The 17,089-nt window shown below is 45.8% G+C and overlaps 1 protein-coding gene and 1 long non-coding RNA gene across 2 annotated transcripts in view; one reads left to right on the top strand and one right to left on the bottom strand.

Annotated features, from left to right (window-relative positions):
• LOC142906452 (uncharacterized) overlaps window positions 1–17,089 on the bottom strand; it is a 397,072-nt gene that overhangs the window by 273,688 nt on the left and 106,295 nt on the right. The window lies entirely within an intron of this gene.
• Window positions 1–17,089, top strand: part of COG6 (component of oligomeric golgi complex 6) — a 70,271-nt gene that overhangs the window by 22,888 nt on the left and 30,294 nt on the right. Inside the window, exons 10-11 of the mRNA XM_076054206.1 lie at window positions 6,040–6,104; window positions 11,552–11,643. Of these exons, the coding sequence (XP_075910321.1) occupies window positions 6,040–6,104; window positions 11,552–11,643 (157 nt within the window). The remainder of the gene's footprint in view (window positions 1–6,039; window positions 6,105–11,551; window positions 11,644–17,089) is intronic.

Below are 17,089 nucleotides of genomic sequence, written 5' to 3'. Positions count from 1 at the left end.
ACCCACATACCTACACACGTACCAGCTCACCCACATACCTACACACATACCAGCACACCCACATGCCTACACACATACCAGCTCACCCACATGCTTACACACGTACCAGCTCACCCACATACCTACACACGTACCAGATCACCCACATACCTACACACGTACCAGCTCACCCACATACCTACACATGTACCAGCTCACCCACATACCTACACACGTACCAGATCACCCACATACCTACACACGTACCAGCTCACCCACATACCTACATACGTACCAGATCAGCCACATACCTACACACGTAGCAGCTCACCCACATACCTACACACGTACCAGCTCGCCCACATACCTACACACGTACCAGCTCACCCACTTACCTACACACGTACCAGCACACCCACATACCTACACACGTACCAGCTCACCCACATACCTACACACGTACCAGCTCGCCCACATACCTACACACGTACCAGCTCGCCCACATACCTACACACGTACCAGCTCACCCACATACCTACACACGTACCAGCTCACCCACATACCTACACACGTACCAGCACACCCACATACCTACACACGTACCAGCTCGCCCACATACCTACACACGTACCAGCTCGCCCACATACCTACACACGTACCAGCACACCCACATACCTACACACGTACCAGCACACCCACATACCTACACACGTACCAGCTCGCCCACATACCTACACACGTACCAGCACACCCACATACCTACACACGTACCAGCTCACCCACATACCTACACACGTACCAGCACACCCACATACCTACACACGTACCAGCTCACCCACATACCTACACACGTACCAGCTCGCCCACATACCTACACACATACCAGCTCGCCCACATACCTACACACGTACCAGCTCGCCCACATACCTACACACGTACCAGCTCACCCACATACCTACACACGTACCAGCACACCCACATACCTACACACGTACCAGCTCGCCCACATACCTACACACGTACCAGCTCGCCCACATACCTACACACGTACCAGCACACCCACATACCTACACACGTACCAGCTCTCCCACATACCTACACACGTACCAGCACACCCACATACCTACACACGTACCAGCTCACCCACATACCTACACACGTACCAGCACACCCACATACCTACACACGTACCAGCTCACCCACATACCTACACACGTACCAGCTCACCCACATACATACACACGTACCAGCTCACCCACATACCTACACACGTACCAACTCACCCACATACCTACACACGTACCAGCTCACCCACATACCTACACACGTACCAGCTCACCCACATACCTACACACGTACCAGCTCACCCACATACCTACACACGTACCAGCACACCCACATACCTACACACGTACCAGCTCGCCCACATACCTACACACGTACCAGCTCGCCCACATACCTACACACGTACCAGCTCACCCACATACCTACACACGTACCAGCACACCCACATACCTACACACGTACCAGATCACCCACATACCTACACACGTATCAGCTCGCCCACATACCTACACACGTACCAGCTCGCCCACATACCTACACACGTACCAGCTCACCCACATACCTACACACGTACCAGCACACCCACATACCTACACACGTACCAGCTCGCCCACATACCTACACACGTACCAGCTCGCCCACATACCTACACACGTACCAGCACACCCACATACCTACACACGTACCAGCTCGCCCACATACCTACACACGTACCAGCACACCCACATACCTACACACGTACCAGCTCACCCACATACCTACACACGTACCAGCACACCCACATACCTACACGCGCACCAGGTCACCCACATACCTACACACGTACCAGCTCACCCACATACCTACACACGTACCAGCTCACCCAGATACCTACACACGTACCAGCTCACCCACATACCTACACACGTACCAGCTCACCCACATTCCTACACACGTACCACCTCACCCACATACCTACACACGTACAAGCTCACCCACATACCTACACACGTACCAGCTCGCCCACATAACTACACACGTACCAGCTCACCCACATACCTACACACGTACCAGCTCACCCACATACCTACACACGTACCAGCTCACCCACATACATACACATGTACCAGCTCACCCACATACCTACACACGTACCAGCTCACCCACATATCTACACACGTACCAGCTCACCCATATACCTACACACGTACCAGCTCACCCACATTCCTACACACGTACCAGCTCACCCACATACCTACACACGTACAAGCTCACCCACATACCTACACACGTACCAGCTCGCCCACATACCTACACACGTACCAGCTCACCCACATACATACACACGTACCAGCTCACCCACATACCTACACACGTACCAGCTCGCCCACATACCTACACACGTACCAGCTCACCCACATACCTACACACGTACCAGCTCACCCACATACCTACACACGTACCAGCTCACCCACATACCTACACACGTACCAGCTCACCCACATACCTACACACGTACCAGCTCACCCACATACATACACACGTACCAGCTCACCCACATACCTACACACGTACCAGCTCACCCACATACCTACACACGTACCAGCACACCCACATACCTACACACGTACCAGATCACCCGCATACCTACACACGTACCAGCTCACCCACATACCTACACACGTACCAGCACACCCACATACCTACACACGTACCAGCTCACCCACAAACCTACACACGTACCAGCTCACCCACATACCTACACACGTACCAGCTCACCCACATACCTACACACGTAGCAGTTCACCCACATACCTACACACGTACCAGCTCACCCACATACCTACACACGTACCAGCTCGCCCACATACCTACACACGTACCAGCTCACCCACATACCTACACACGTAGCAGCTCACCCACATACCTACACACGTACCAGCTCACCCACATACCTACACACGTACCAGATCACCCACATACCTACACACGTACCAGCCCACCCACATACCTACACACGTACCAGCTCACACACATACCTACACACGTTCCAGCCCACCCACATACCTACACATGTACCAGCCCACCCACATACCTACACACGTACCAGCCCACCCACATACCTACACACGTACCAGCACACCCACCTACCTACACACCTACCAGCACTCCCACATACCTACACACCTACCAGCTCGCCCACATACCTACACACGTACCAGCACACCCACATACCTACACACGTACCAGCTCACCCACATACCTACACACATACCAGCACACCCACATGCCTACACACATACCAGCTCACCCACATGCTTACACACGTACCAGCTCACCCACATACCTACACACGTACCAGATCACCCACATACCTACACACGTACCAGCTCACCCACATACCTACACATGTACCAGCTCACCCACATACCTACACACGTACCAGATCACCCACATACCTACACACGTACCAGCTCACCCACATACCTACACACGTACCAGATCAGCCACATACCTACACACGTAGCAGCTCACCCACATACCTACACACGTACCAGCTCGCCCACATACCTACACACGTACCAGCTCACCCACTTACCTACACACGTACCAGCACACCCACATACCTACACACGTACCAGCTCACCCACATACCTACACACGTACCAGCTCGCCCACATACCTACACACGTACCAGCTCGCCCACATACCTACACACGTACCAGCTCACCCACATACCTACACACGTACCAGCTCACCCACATACCTACACACGTACCAGCACACCCACATACCTACACACGTACCAGCTCGCCCACATACCTACACACGTACCAGCTCGCCCACATACCTACACACGTACCAGCACACCCACATACCTACACACGTACCAGCACACCCACATACCTACACACGTACCAGCTCGCCCACATACCTACACACGTACCAGCACACCCACATACCTACACACGTACCAGCTCACCCACATACCTACACACGTACCAGCACACCCACATACCTACACACGTACCAGCTCACCCACATACCTACACACGTACCAGCTCGCCCACATACCTACACACGTACCAGCTCGCCCACATACCTACACACGTACCAGCTCGCCCACATACCTACACATGTACCAGCTCACCCACATACCTACACACGTACCAGCACACCCACATACCTACACACGTACCAGCTCGCCCACATACCTACACACGTACCAGCTCGCCCACATACCTACACACGTACCAGCACACCCACATACCTACACACGTACCAGCTCTCCCACATACCTACACACGTACCAGCACACCCACATACCTACACACGTACCAGCTCACCCACATACCTACACACGTACCAGCACACCCACATACCTACACACGTACCAGCTCACCCACATACCTACACACGTACCAGCTCACCCACATACATACACACGTACCAGCTCACCCACATACCTACACACGTACCAACTCACCCACATACCTACACACGTACCAGCTCACCCACATACCTACACACGTACCAGCTCACCCACATACCTACACACGTACCAGCTCACCCACATACCTACACACGTACCAGCACACCCACATACCTACACACGTACCAGCTCGCCCACATACCTACACACGTACCAGCTCGCCCACATACCTACACACGTACCAGCTCACCCACATACCTACACACGTACCAGCACACCCACATACCTACACACGTACCAGATCACCCACATACCTACACACGTATCAGCTCGCCCACATACCTACACACGTACCAGCTCGCCCACATACCTACACACGTACCAGCTCACCCACATACCTACACACGTACCAGCTCACCCACATGCTTACACACGTACCAGCTCACCCACATACCTACACACGTACCAGATCACCCACATACCTACACACGTACCAGCTCACCCACATACCTACACACGTACCAGCTCACCCACATACCTACACACGTACAAGCTCACCCACATACCTACACACGTACCAGCTCGCCCACATACCTACACACGTACCAGCTCACCCACATACATACACACGTACCAGCTCACCCACATACCTACACACGTACCAGCTCGCCCACATACCTACACACGTACCAGCTCACCCACATACCTACACACGTACCAGCTCACCCACATACCTACACACGTACCAGCTCACCCACATACCTACACACGTACCAGCTCACCCACATACTTACACACGTACCAGCTCACCCACATACATACACACGTACCAGCTCACCCACATACCTACACACGTACCAGCTCACCCACATACCTACACACGTACCAGCTCACCCACATACCTACACACGTACCAGCTCGCCCACATACCTACACACGTACCAGCTCACCCACATACCTACACACGTACCAGCTCACCCACATACCTACACACGTACCAGCTTACCCACATACCTACACACGTACCAGCACACCCACATACCTACACACGTACCAGATCACCCACATACCTACACACGTACCAGCTCACCCACATACCTACACACGTACCAGCTCGCCCACCTACCCACCCACCTACCTACATACCAGCTCCCCTACCTGCCGACCTACCTGTACCTGCCTGCCTACCTGTACCAGCCGTGCACTCGACTGCCTACCACGACAATTACTAATATGCCTACCTTCATACATTCCTGCCTCCACAACTACCAAGCTACCTATACAAGGCCCTACCTATGTATACACATACTCACCTGCCTACCAGATCACCTGTGTACTTACGCAACTCATTATGCTACCTACCCATACACATACCGACCTCATGGTGATGTTGATACTCATGGCGATGGCTATGGGTGATGTGGGTGATGAGTTGGACTGTGATGGCCATACAATATTGTGATGGTGATGTTGATGATGTTGATGATGGTGACATCGCTGTTTCTGTTGACTATGGTGATGTTGATGATGGCGGCGGCAATGATGATGGTGGTGATGCTGGTGATGGTGATGTGGATGTGCAGGGACGGAGGAGATGGTGAAGGAGATGCTGGGTCACATCACGGAAGGAGTTTGTCGACCTTTAAAGGTTCGTACATCGATGGCGGTGATGTAGATCGTGATGGTGGCGATGATGAGGATATAGATAGTGATGGTGATGTAGATCGTGATGGTGGTGATGATGATGATATCGATAGTGATGGTGATGTAGATAGTGATGGTGGTGATGATGATGATGATATAGATAGTGATGGTGATGTAGATCGTGATGGTGGTGATGGTGATGATATAGATAGTCATGGTGATGTAGATCGTGATGGTGGTGATGATGATGATGATATAGATAGTGATAGTGATGTAGATAGTGATGGTGGTGATGATGATGATATAGATAGTGATGGTGATGTAGATAGTGATGGTGGTGATGATGATGATGATATAGATAGTGATGGTGATGTAGATAGTGATGGTTGTGATGATGATGATATAGATAGTGATAGTGATGTAGATAGTGATGGTGGTGATGATGATGATGATATAGATAGTGATGGTGATGTAGATCGTGATGGTGGTGATGATGATGATATAGAGAGTGATGGTGATGTAGATAGTGATGGTGGTGATGATGATGATGATGATATAGATAGTGATGGTGATGTAGATCGTGATGGTGGTGATGATGATGATGATATATATAGTGATGGTGATGTAGATCGTAATGGTGGTGATGATGATGATATAGATAGTGATGGTGATGTAGATAGTGATGGTGGTGATGATGATGATATAGATAGTGATGGTGATGTAGATGATGATGATATAGATAGTGATGGTGATGTAGATCGTGATGGTGGTGATGATATAGATTGTGATGGTGATGTAGATCGTGATGGTGGTGATGATGATGATGATATACATAGTGATGGTGATGTAGATCGTGATGGTGGTGATGATGATGATATAGATAGTGATGGTGATGTTGATCGTGATGGTGGTGATGATGATGATGATATAGATAGTGATGGTGATGTAGATCGTGATGGTGGTGATGATGATTATATAGATAGTGATGGTGATGTAGATAGTGATGGTGGTGTAGTGTTGTATAGTAGTGTAGTGGTATAGTGTCTTGTATAGTAGTTTATAGTGTAGTGTATAGTAGTGTATAGTATAGTAGTGTAGTGTATAGTAGTGTAGTGTATGGTGTAGTGTATAGTGTAGTGGTATAGTAGTGCATAGTGTAGTGTATAGTGTAGTGGTATAGTAGTGTATAGTAGTGTATAGTGTAGTGTATAGTAGTGTAGTGTATAGTGTAGTGGTATAGTAGTGTATAGTGTAGTGTATAGTAGTGTATTGTGTAGTGTATAGTGTAGTGTATAGTAGTGTATAGTGTAGTGTATAGTAGTGTATAGTGTAGTGTATAGTGTAGTGTAGTGTTTAGTGTAGTGTACAGTGTAGTGTATAGTGAAGTGTATAGTGTAGTGTATAGTAGTGTAGTGTATAGTGTAGTGTATAGTGTAGTGTATAGTGTAGTGTATAGTAGTGTATAGTGTAGTATACTAGTACATCACACCGGTTGTGTGTTGGAGAGCCAAGCTACAACATTTACAAACTGAGTACGACGTTTCGCCAGTAATTACAACCAGCTTCATCAGGCGACAGCCAGACTTGTGGAGAAATCCACAAGCACCATTAAAACCACCACAACAATTACAACCACCACCATTACCACCAGCACCGAAACTACGACCACCACCACTATCAGCACCACCACCACAACCATTCCCAACAGCACCACGACCACTACAATAACCACCAGCATCACCATTACCACCACTACCAACACCATAACCAACATTATTCACCATCACCACCCGCGTCACCGTGATGTAAATCTATTTTCCATGACGGAGGGCCGTTGCCTTAAACGTCGCCTCTTGTATATTTTCCCTTTAAAGCCCACAAAGACAAAGATATCCCCCGTGTAGCCTCAACAGACTGTTGGGGCAAGTGCTGTTAGCGAGTAGCAGCATCTGTGAAGGCCGGCACGGTACACGAGGGGGTGGGTGGCCAGCACCATGCCCGGCCGCCTTTGCCTCCCTAGTGGCGATGTTTACTACGCACCGCACCAGCTACTCATTTGAGGCTACAGTGAGGGAAAAAAGTATTTGATCCCCTGCTGATTTTGTACGTTTGCCCACTGACAAAGAAATGATCAGTCTTTGATTTAATGGTAGGTTTATTTGAACAGTGAGAGACAGAATAACAACAAAAAAATCCAGAAAAACGCATGTCAAAAATGTTATGAATTGATCTGCATTTTAATGAGGGAAATAAGTATTTGACCCCTCTGCAAAACATGACTTAGTACTTGGTGGCAAAACCCTTGTTGGCAATCACAGAGGTCAGACGTTTCTTGTAGTTGGCCACCAGGTTTGCACACATCTCAGGAGGGATTTTGTCCCACTCCTCTTTGCAGATCTTCTTCAAGTCATTAAGGTTTCGAGGCTGACGTTTGGCAACTCGAACCTTCAGCTCCCTGCACAGATTTTCTGTGGGATTAAGGTCTGGAGACTGGCTAGGCCACTCCAGGACCTTAATATGCTTCTTCTTGAGTCACTCCTTTGTTGCCTTGGCCGTGTGTTTTGGGTCATTGCCATGCTGGAATACCCATCCACGACCCATTTTCAATGCCCTGGCTGAGGGAAGGAGGTTCTCACCCAAGATTTGACGGTAAATGGCCCCGTCCATCGTCCCTTTGATGCGGTTGAGTTGTCCTGTCCCCTTAGCAGAAAACACCCCCAAAGCATAATGTTTCCACCTCCATGTTTGACGGTGGGGATGGTGTTCTTAGGGTCATAGGCTGCATTCCTCCTCCTCCAAACACGGCGAGTTGAGTTGATGCCAAAGAGCTCCATTTTGGTCTCATCTGACCACAACACTTTCACCCAGTTGTCCTCTGAATCATTCAGATATTCATTGGCAAACTTCAGACGGGCATATATATGTGCTTTCTTGAGCAGGGGGACCTTGCAGGCGCTGCAGGATTTCAGTCGTTCACGGCGTAGTGTGTTACCAATTGTTTTCTTGGTGACTATGGTCCCAGCTACCTTGAGACCATTTACAAGATCCTCCTGTGTAGTTCTGGGCTGATTCCTCACCGTTCTCATGATCATTGCAACTCCACGAGGTGAGATCTTGCATAGAGCCCCAGGCCGAGGGAGATTGACAGTTATTTTGTGTTTCTTCCATTTGCGAATAATCGCACCAAATGTTGTCACCTTCTCACCAAGCTGCTTGGCAATGGTCTTGTAGCCCATTCCAGCCTTGTGTAGGTCTACAATCTTGTCCCTGACATCCTTGGAGAGCTCTTTGGTCTTTTGATTGCCTCTGTGGACAGGTGTCTTTTATACAGGTAACAAGCTGAGATTAGGAGCACTCCCTTTAAGAGTGTGCTCCTAATCTCAGCTCGTTACCTGCATAAAAGACACCTGGGAGCCAGAAATCTTTCTGATTGAGAGGGGGTCAAATACTTATTTCCCTCATTAAAATGCAAATCAATTTATAACATTTCGACATGCGTTTTTTCTGGATTTTGTTGTTGTTATTCTGTCTCTCACTGTTCAAATAAACCTACCATTAAAATTATAGACTGATCTGGGGCGACAGAGCCTTCTCTATAGCTGCCTCCTCACTTTGGAACTCTCTCCCAAAACAAATCCGTGACTGCACCGACCTTCCAGCGTTCAAATCATTGACTTAAACTGACCTTTTTAAAATTGCTTTTAATGTTTAGCTAAGTTTGATGTGTTTTTAGTGTGTTTACCATTTGATGTTGTTTTTGCTGCTTTTATGATTTTATGTAAAGTGTCTTTGAGTATTCAGAAAAGCGCTCACAAATATAATGTATTATTATTTTAATTTCTTTGTCAGTGGGCAAACGTACAAAATCAGCGGGGGATCAAATACTTTTAGTCCCCTCACTTTACGGGAGATCTTTGTAGTCTTTGTATGGGCCGTGGGGACCGGTGGCGCATTGGTTAGCGCACAGCGCCACCAACCTTGGCGAAGCGATTTCGATTCGGGCTCACGGCCAACATCCAGTAACGGCGACTATCTGAACTGGTCCTGGGCCTCCACGAGGGCGACTCAGCCTTAATTCAGTTTTAAGTTTCATTTATTAGGTATCACCCCATGAGCCATGCGGCTCTTGACTCTGGTGCCAACCGCAACAAACAAAAACATGAACAAGGAAACGTCTTAAAGTGACTACGCGCAAACAGAAGAATCCAGGAAAAATCAGCAAAGTCTTCCGGAAAAAGCACCGCGTATCAACGCTGGTTTGTAAAAATCCCAGTGGGATGCAAGTCAAACAATAAACAACCATAAGAAAATTTAAAATTTAAGTTATCAGTCTAACTCTGTACTACAACAAACAAACATGGCCACACCAAAACATTTTCAAAATCACCAAAATAAAGCTATGAAAACAATGTAGCAGTGTTCATATGGACTGTGATTCAAATTTAACAATAAACGATATATACATAACATGTACGATCAAACTTTGCAGCTGGCTGCATGAGTCACTCCATAACAGTAGTATCAGAATCAGAAAGGGTTTTATTCGCCATGAAAGTTCACACCGACACGGAATTTACTTTGGCAGGATGGTGCATACATTCAACATATAGGAATCTAAAATCTTAAATAAGTTTTAAACAAGTCTTACTGTAATAATAAGGGTTAAACGTCTAACTAACACCAAGGGGCTGAAGTATATAAAATTGAATAAATATCGAATATAAAATAGCTTTAAGATATAATTTAAAAATAAAAAATACAAATAGGTTAACATAGGTTAACATAGTTAACCTATTTGTATAGGTAGCAGTATCAAACAGTCTCACTGCACCTTTAAAGATCAGCACACTATAATCAAAACTCAAGATCATACTTTGCAGCGGTCATCCAGAGCGATACATTTGATTTCAGGCCACTGAATAGCAGTGGCAGCTAGGGGTGTACAACTCCTCTAGAGCAGTTTTGAGTGAAGATCTCACAGGTAGTGATCCAAGTTGCAGTTTATTAGCGATAGCATTCCAGACCCCGGGGGCATAAATAGAAAAGGCCCTTCCTCCAGTATTTTAATAAATAGTACCTGGTGTGAATGTCTACTCTTTGGTTCTATTCGGTAAAGTCACGTAGGTAAAAATAAAATAACAGAAATCACGACGTTTCGGCCACAACACAAGTGGCCTTCATCAGGTGAAGGGACGAGACTGTCTGGAGGACAGCGTTGATGAATAGAACCAAAGATCATTGCAGTCACGAAAGCTTCAAATCTAGAATCGGTGACGTGTAGTAAACATCGACACTGGGGAGACAGAGACGGGCCCGGGGCACTGTGCTCGCCCCACCTGCCGCTCCCCTCGCGCGGCGTGCCGGCCTTCGTAGGCGCCACTCGCCAACGGCACTTGCCCCAGCAGTCTGTCGAGGCTACACGGGGGGCGGGGGGTCCTTTGCCTTTTGCAGGTGCGCATCGAGCAGGTGATTCTGGCCGAGCCAGGAGCTGTGCTGCTCTTCAAGGTCTCCAATCTGCTCAAGTTCTACATCCAGACCATCGGGTACCGCCACCACCACCACCGCCGCCACCGCCGCCACAACACCCGTCATATATAGAGGATGGCAGAGCTTGGGGTCGAGGAATTCGGCACCGGCTCGCTGCTGCTGCTGCCGCTGCCGCCACCTTCTTGCACGGCCGTGGTCCTTCTTGGGTCCTCGCTAGGAGACGTTGACTACCTCGCCTGGTCGACAGGAGGTCGTGGGTTCGATCCCTACCCTGACGACGCCTGGCTGTGCATTTGGAGTTTTCCCCCTCTCACCATGTTCGCGTGGATTGTTCCTCCGGCTGCTCTGGTTTTTTTGGTTTTTCTTGACGTCGCACGTTTAGATTACTTGGCTACCGCCATCAGTTTAGTTCTATTGGCGCAAGGCAAGAGAGCGAAGTGCAGTGGACACCTAACGGGGGTGGGGTGGGGGGCGATCTGCCCCGTGGATCGTGGCGGCGACGTTGATGAGTTCCCACACGAAGTGAGGCCACCTCATATACTTAGTTTTTTCGGTAAAGTCACGTTGAAGGGAAACAACAAAATAATAATAATATATATAAAACAATAGAAAAAATTCTCACGACGTTTCGACCATAACTCAAACGGTCGTCGAAACGTCGTGAGAATTTTTTTATTGTTTTATATATATTTTATTATTTTGTTGTTTCCCTTCAACGTGACTTTACCGAAAGAACTAAGAATATGAGGCCACCTCAATATTTGTGGCCGCGTCGCTGCTGGAAGCGAGCTTCGAAGAACAGTGGCGGGCGCCCAACGCCTGGTACAACATCAGGCAGTGTCTCGTTTATTATTGTTATTATTATGGCTTGTTATTATTATAGCTTGTAGTTTTAGCTTATAGTTTATTATTATAGCTTATTATAGTTTATTATTATAGGTTATAGTTTATTATTGTTTATTATTATAGCTTATTATAGTTTATTATTATAGTTTATTATTGTTTATTATTATAGCTTATAGTTTATAGTTTATTATTATAGATTATTATTATAGTTTATTATTATAGCTTATAGTGTATTATAGATTGTTATAGTTTATTATTGTTTAGTATAGCTTATAGTTTGTTATAGATTAGTATAGTTTATTATTATAGTTTATTATTGTAGTTTATTATTATAGTTTCTTATTATAGTTTCTTATTTTAGCTTATTATAGTTTATTATTATATCTTATTATAGTTTTTTACTATAGTTTATTATAGTTTATTATTGTAGTTTATTGTAGTTTATTATTATAGTTCATTATTATAGTTTATAGCTTATTATTATAGTTTATAATTGTAGTTTATTAGTATAGCTTATTATTATAGTTTATTATTATAGCTTATTCTTATAGTTTATTATTGTAGCTTATAGTTAATTAGTATAGTTTATTATTATAGCTTATTATACAGTTTATTATTATAGCTTATTCTTATAGTTTATTACTATTATAGCTTATTATAGTTATTTATCATAGTTTATTATAGTTTATTGTTATAGATTATTATAGTTTATTGTTATAGCTTATGATAGTTATTATATTCTTGGTTCTTTTGGTAAAGTCACGTAGAAGGGAAACAATAAAATAATACGTTTCTAATAATAAACTATAATAAACTATAACAATAAAATAATAACGTTTATAATAATAAACTGTTATTTTATTGTTTCCCTTCTACGTGACTTGACCAAAAGAATCAAGAATATGAATCCCTGCAGTCACGAAAGCTTTAAATCAACATTTATTTATCATAGTTTATTGTTATAGTGTATTGTTATAGTTTATTATTATAGTTTATTATTGTAGTTTATTATTGTAGTTTATTATAGTTTATTGTTTATTATTATAGATTATTATAGTTTATTATTATAGATTATTATAGTTTATTATTATAGTTTATTATAGCTTACTATTATAGTTTATTATTATAGCTTGTTCTTATAGTTTAATATTATAGCTTATTATAGTTCTTTATCATAGTTTATTATAAACTATATAATAATTATAAACTATATTATAGCTTATTATTGTAGTTTATTGTTATGGCTTATTATTATAATAGCTTACGGTAGTTCTTTATTTATAGTTTATTGTCATTATAGTTGATTCATCTTAGGAGCGAGTGGATGTTGAGTCTTCGCTACCACTGGGTGGCGGTAGTGCCATTCCTGCCCAGCTGACACACGACCCAGAGCCACTCTAAAGCCGCCATAGGGCAACGCGCGCACGGCACTTACCCCAACGTTCCGTTAAGGGACCATCCATATATGACGTCACGCACCTAGGGGGGCGGGGGGGAGGGGGTCAGACATTTGTGACGATGTGTGACGAGGGGGGGGGGGAGGGGGTTTGAGAAATGTGACGTCACGTCGAAATGCGCAACTTTAAATCAATACAGACAAACGCGTTCTACTTAAATAAATAGACTTTTTAATAAATGTTTTCTCCTACGACATCAGAGTGCAGCGCCACATTAAATACGCAACTACAATGTGACAATAGTTTAAAGCGATTTGAAGCATGGTTTATTTTTTGGGGGGGGGGAGGGTGGGGGCAGAGCTTTGTGACGTCATATTTGAGGGGGGGGTCTGACTTTTTGTGACGTCGTGTGACGAGGGGGGGGGAGTCAAATATCATCCAAAATCGCGTTATGGACGGCCCCTAAAGGCTACGTTGGGGGTGGGGGGTTGAACCTTTGTTTTTATTTGAAAGTACAGTACACGCTTCTTCTGGTACTTTACGTGATATGTTTAACTTCGTTGGCACCGTACGTAGCCAGCCGTGCTAATGGGAGGGGCGGTGTTTAGTCTATGGGCAGTGTTGAGTCTATGGGTAGTGTTAGTCTATGGGCAGTGTTGAGTCTATGGGCAGTGTTGAGTCTATGGGCAGTGTTAGTCTATGGGCAGTGTTGAGTCTATGGGCAGTGTTGAGTCTATGGGCAGTGTTGAGTCTATGGGTGAGTGTTGAGTCTATGGGCAGTGTTGAATCTATTGGCAGTGTTAGTCTATGGTGCAGTGTTGAGTCTATGGTGTAGTGTTGAGTCTATGGGCAGTGTTGAGTCTATGTGCAGTGTTAGTCTATGGGTAGTGTTGAGTCTATGGGCAGTGTTGAGTCTATGGGTAGTGTTAGTCTATGGGCAGTGTTGAATCTGTGGGTAGTGTTGTGTCTGTGGGCAGTGTTGTGTCTATGGGCAGTGTTAGTCTATGGGCAGTGTTGAGTCTATGGGCAGTGTTGAGTCTATGGGCAGTGTTGAGTCTATGGGCAGTGTTGAGTCTATGGGTAGTGTTGAGTCTATGGGCAGTGTTGAGTCTATGGGCAGGTGTTGAGTCTATGGGTAGTGTTAGTCTATGGGCAGTGTTGAGTCTATGGGTAAGTGTTTAGTCTATGGGTAGTGTTAGTCTATGGGCAATGTTTAGTCTATGGGCAGTGTTGAGTCTATGGGCAGTGTTAGTCTATGGGCAGTGTTTAGTCTATGGGCAGTGTTTAGTCTACGGGTAGTGTTAGTCTATGGGCAGTGTTAGTCTATGGGCAGTGTTAGTCTATGGGCAGTGTTTAGTCTATGGGTAGTGTTAGTCTATGGACAGTGTTAGTCTATGGGCAGTGTTAGTCTATGGGCAGTGTTGAGTCTATGGGTAGTGTTAGTCTATGGGCAGTGTTAGTCTATGGGCAGTGTTGAGTCTATGGGCAGTGTTAGTCTATGGGCAGTGTTGAGTCTATGGGCAGTGTTGAGTCTATGGGCAGTGTAAGTCTATGGGCAGTGTTAGTCTATGGGTAGTGTTAGTCTATGGGCAGTGTTGAGTCTATGGGTAGTGTTAGTCTATGGGTAGTGTTAGTCTATGGGTAGTGTTAGTCTATGGGTAGTGTTAGTCTATGGGCAGTGTTGAGTCTATGGGTAAGTGTTTAGTCTATGGGTAGTGTTAGTCTATGGGCAATGTTTAGTCTATGGGCAGTGTTGAGTCTATGGGTAGTGTTAGTCTATGGGCAGTGTTGAGTCTATGGGTAAGTGTTTAGTCTATGGGTAGTGTTAGTCTATGGGCAATGTTTAGTCTATGGGCAGTGTTGAGTCTATGGGCAGTGTTAGTCTATGGGCAGTGTTTAGTCTATGGGCAGTGTTTAGTCTACGGGTAGTGTTAGTCTATGGGCAGTGTTAGTCTATGGGCAGTGTTAGTCTATGGGCAGTGTTTAGTCTATGGGTAGTGTTAGTCTATGGACAGTGTTAGTCTATGGGCAGTGTTAGTCTATGGGCAGTGTTGAGTCTATGGGTAGTGTTAGTCTATGGGCAGTGTTAGTCTATGGGCAGTGTTGAGTCTATGGGCAGTGTTAGTCTATGGGCAGTGTTGAGTCTATGGGCAGTGTTGAGTCTATGGGCAGTGTTAGTCTATGGGCAGTGTTAGTCTATGGGTAGTGTTAGTCTATGGGCAGTGTTGAGTCTATGGGTAGTGTTAGTCTATGGGTAGTGTTAGTCTATGGGTAGTGTTAGTCTATGGGTAGTGTTAGTCTATGGGCAGTGTTAGTCTATGGGTAGTGTTAGTATATGGGCAGTGTTAGTCTATGGGCAGTGTTAGTCTATGGGCAGTGTTAGTCTATGGGCAGTGTTGAGTCTATGGGCAGTGTTGAGTCTATGGGCAGTGTTGAGTCTATGGGCAGTGTTGAGTCTATGGGCAGTGTTGAGTCTATGGGCAGTGTTGAGTCTATGGACAGTGTTAGTCTATGGGCAGTGTTAGTCTATGGGCAGTGTTGAGTCTATGGGTAGTGTTAGTCTATGGGCAGTGTTGAGTCTATGGGCAATGTTGAGTCTATGGGCAGTGTTGAGTCTATGGGCAGTGTTAGTCTATGGGCAGTGTTAGTCTATGGGCAGTGTTGAGTCTATGGGTAGTGTTAGTCTATGGGCAGTGTTGAGTCTATGGGTAGTGTTAGTCTATGGGCAGTGTTGAGTCTATGGGTAGTGTTTATTCTACGGGTAGTGTTATTCTATGGGTAGTGTTTAGTCTATGGGCAGTGTTGAGTCTATGGGTAGTGTTGAGTCTATGGGTAGTGTTTATTCTATGGGCAGTGTTAGTCTATGGGCAGTGTTGAGTCTATGGGCAGTGTTGAGTCTATGGGTAGTGTTAGTCTATGGGCAGTGTTAGTCTATGGGTAGTGTTAGTCTATGGGTAGTGTTAGTCTATGGGTAGTGTTAGTCTATGGGTAGTGTTAGTCTATGGGTAGTGTTAGTCTATGGGTAGTGTTAGTCTATGGGCAGTGTTAGTATATGGGCAGTGTTAGTCTATGGGCAGTGTTAGTCTATGGGCAGTGTTAGTCTATGGGCAGTGTTAGTCTATGGGCAGTGTTAGTCTATGGGCAGTGTTGAGTCTATGGGCAGTGTTGAGTCTATGGGCAGTGTTGAGTCTATGGGCAGTGTTAGTCTATGGGCAGTGTTGAGTCTATGGGTAGTGTTGAGTCTATGGGTAGTGTTAGT

Source organism: Petromyzon marinus, chromosome 64 (assembly GCF_048934315.1).
Source record: "Petromyzon marinus isolate PM22_M1 ecotype Great Lakes invasive population chromosome 64, UKy_Petmar_22M1.pri1.0, whole genome shotgun sequence".
In the NCBI taxonomy this organism is placed as follows: Eukaryota; Metazoa; Chordata; class Hyperoartia; order Petromyzontiformes; family Petromyzontidae; genus Petromyzon; species Petromyzon marinus.
Note: the sequence above shows the minus strand (reverse complement) of the source record. Positions and strands in the feature narration are given on the sequence as shown.